The sequence below is a fragment of the Rhea americana genome, unplaced genomic scaffold (genome assembly GCF_003343005.1).
Source record: "Rhea americana isolate MKP2758 unplaced genomic scaffold, rheAme1 scaffold_421, whole genome shotgun sequence".
NCBI lineage: Eukaryota > Metazoa > Chordata > Aves > Rheiformes > Rheidae > Rhea > Rhea americana.
Genome location: NW_028186559.1, coordinates 228,849 through 231,896, shown reverse-complemented (window position 1 = coordinate 231,896; position 3,048 = coordinate 228,849). Strand labels below are relative to the sequence as shown.

Sequence of the window (3,048 nt, the reverse complement as noted above, 5' to 3'; positions counted from 1 at the left end):
CGTGTGCTTTGATCAGGACAGAAGTGCTCAGAGCCTGCTTTCTACATCAAAGGCAAAGCTTCTCTTTGAAATCTTCGCCACCGGAAGATGTCAAGTGTACGGGCTGCAGCACCTTGGAGCCAAGCGATGGGAGAGCAACCCTCCCTTGCACCCCTCCTCTGGCAGCCCGCTGCTGAGCCAGGGAACGGCTCCCTGTGGGGTTGTCTGTCCTGAGCAGGAGTGCTGCCAAGCCGTCGATGGTCACCGGCTAGGTCCAGCCAACTCCGAGACTCTTCTCACCGCTTGATCTCCTTGGGGCAGCTCTGCCCAGGCAGGTGGCAGCAGTGAATGGCCTCCAGCAGGGAAAGTGGATGACGGGATGTTCCTAGAAGGTTTTCCACCCATCACGTGCTGCAGCTGGGACAGAGGCGGTCCAGGCAAGAGGCAGTCCAGTCCAGTGGAGCTGGAAACTGCTATGGGAGCAGGTGTCCCAGTGTCTGTCCCTGACTGTGACCTTCTGCTTCTTGGGTCTGTTCCTTGCTTTGTTGCGTTCGTGTTAAGCAGATCCTGACATAAGCACCWTATGCGAAGGAGCAGGAGCCCAGGCTGGGATCCCCACAGTATGCAGTGAGAGGGAGTGACAGATAGCCTTCATGGACCATGTTGTAGTTTCTCCTTTCCTTACCTTGCGGAGGAGAAAGTCAGATTTGATTCTGATCTGATCATCAAGAGGATCTCCAGGAATCATCAAAATCTGGGCCAAACTGCTTCTCTCCGTCTTTGTCTCCCTTTCTGTGTTTCCCTGGATGTCTTGGGCCAAATGTTGCTGTCTTTGTAGAGGGATTGCTCSTCCTGGCTGACATTAATCCTCCGCAGCTGTTGTGTAGCATGGGGTGGGTGGTGCTGGAGGCGAGGGAAATATTTATTTTGAGTTTTGCCATTGGCCACTGCCCAGGAAAAATGAATGACCATATTGGAGACTTTGGCCACTTCTGCACACGGGGAGAGCAGATCTTCCTGCCCTCCTGGTCTACGTGAGAAAGGGGTTAGAGCTTCCCCAGGCAAGCTGCAAAGTGGGACCACCCAAGCAAGGTTTTATTTGGATGAGGGAATGGCCGTGTGCCCTGAGAGTGATGGGGAAGGCCGTGGAGCTGCTGGAGGTGAGATGATGACGGACGCTAAGTGGCGTTGTGCTAAAATAGACCTTGCTTTCCCCAGCGGAGGGAGCCGCTCTGGTATGTCTTGCGAGGACAGCAAGACCCCTTGTGTTGTAGGCTAGGGGAAAGCTTGGAGCATGGGGCAGCCCCAGCATAGCTTGGCAGAGTGAGGTTCCCTAGGGTTTGTGGTAGCCGGTGAGGCTGGGGGCAAGAGCAGAGCTGTAGGGGTACCACRGTTAGGTGCAACAGATGTGGGTGGCAGAGCAGGGAAGGACGGATGGAGGGCGCTTCCTAATCGTCTCGTGGTGCTTTTCACCCAGCCTTTCCATCAGTGCTGGTCCCTTGAGCAGGCCTTAGCCAGGCTACGTGCGGCACTCCTGGAGGACACGCGTCCAGCTTTCAGAGCCAGGCTGGCACCCTCCCGTGCCCGCCCCCTCCCCGGGGCAGCACCCCACGCCCTCCAGCACTGTCGGCAGCGTTTGCAGGCAGCAGGTTCGAACCCTCCAGCTGCTCCTCACGCGTCCTTTGGCTCCCGCAGCTCTTCCCTCCATCCTCCCGCAGCTGGATTTCCTCCGGCCTTGAGGCCGGCCGGTCGGTGCTTCCGAAGGGGAGCCTTTCCTCTGCACTGAGCCCCGCTTCCTCTCTGCTTTCCAGGTCCTCTCCCCTGCCGGAGAGGAAGAGCGGGAGGGCGGAGGCTCCTTCTGCGGCTCTCTGCGGAGCAGGTGGGCCCTGCTCCGAGGTCAGGGAGCCGTGCTCCTGCCCTCGCCGGCCTCAGCTCCCGTTTCCTGCTGTCACCCGCTTTGTGCCCGCCGGCCGGGGCAGGAGGAAGCGTGTTTGCTCGGGTATTGGCCCTGAGCTGGGGCAAGAGAGATTCCCCAGGTCCCTGCCAGCCTCGGTTTCCCCCATCACCTCCACGGGAAGGTTTTACCGAGGAAGGGGCCACCCAGCTGAGCAGCTGTGTCCATTCCTACCAACAAGACACTGCTTGGGATAAAGCAAGGAAAAGCAAGGCAGCGACAAGAGGGACGGGTGAGTGCCAGGCTGCCAGCCCTGTGCACAAGCTTCCTTTTTGCCTTGCTGGGCTCTGCTTACCTGCCTGTGGCTATTTACACCTCCCCGGCACCCACGGGGCAAGCGGGTGCTGCACAGAGCACGGCTCGGGACACCCCACAATGCTGCAGGGTGCTCCACCTTCGGGAGGGGGRAACCAGCCCCGGAGAGCTGGGAGACGCTGTGGCACCTTGGGTCACGCAGCTATGGGCTCCAGTCTCACCCTGAGCCAGGGCCAAGTGCTCCRGGGTGGAGGAAGCGGGCGCAGGCCGGCTGAGGACAGCCGCCGGATGGCCTCGCTGCCAGCCCCGGTGCCCGTCTGCCTGGCACCGGCYGAGCCGGCAGGAGCTGGGCTGCAGCCCAAGCGTGCCAGGAGCTCCAGGACCTTGCCCGGTACCGGGGGCTTCCCACGGSCCCCGCTCCCGTCTCGGCATGGTGGTAGTGGGGAGCGCTCCGGGCACAGCAAAGCCTGGAGGAAGCAGGGGCTTTTCCAGGTCTGGTTTCAGCTGATTTTGGGAAGCAGGGAGCTGCCCGGCAAGGTGGTGGTGCAGCTGGCTTCCCGGCCCGCACCGAGGTCGTGCACACCAGCAGGGCAGGCAGACGAGGGACAAATGCCTCTTCGCTGAAGCCTTGGCAGGGGGCTGGACCCACAGCTCGTACCCGGCTCCCAGTGCCCCAGGCGGCAGCGGGGCAGCCCGGGAGGCTGCGGCGGGGGRAGGCGGCACCGTGGCTCCGAGCCCGGCTGCTGAGACGCTGGGTTTTTGTCTCCGGCGGGTCCCTCGCTGCTGTCAGTGAGCGTTTCCAGATGGCCCCGGGCTCCTGGCACCGGCTCCGCTGCGGCGGCCGAGGAAAAGCTGGGGTG

General features: G+C 61.8%; 1 protein-coding gene across 1 annotated transcript in view; it reads right to left on the bottom strand.

The window, feature by feature from the left end:
* Nucleotides 1-1,535: 1,535 nt before the first annotated feature.
* Nucleotides 1,536-3,048, bottom strand: part of MMP15 (matrix metallopeptidase 15) — a 7,777-nt gene continuing 6,264 nt past the window's right edge. Inside the window, exon 11 of the mRNA XM_085315194.1 lies at nucleotides 1,536-1,800. Coding sequence (XP_085171320.1) covers nucleotides 1,536-1,800 — 265 coding nt within the window. The remainder of the gene's footprint in view (nucleotides 1,801-3,048) is intronic.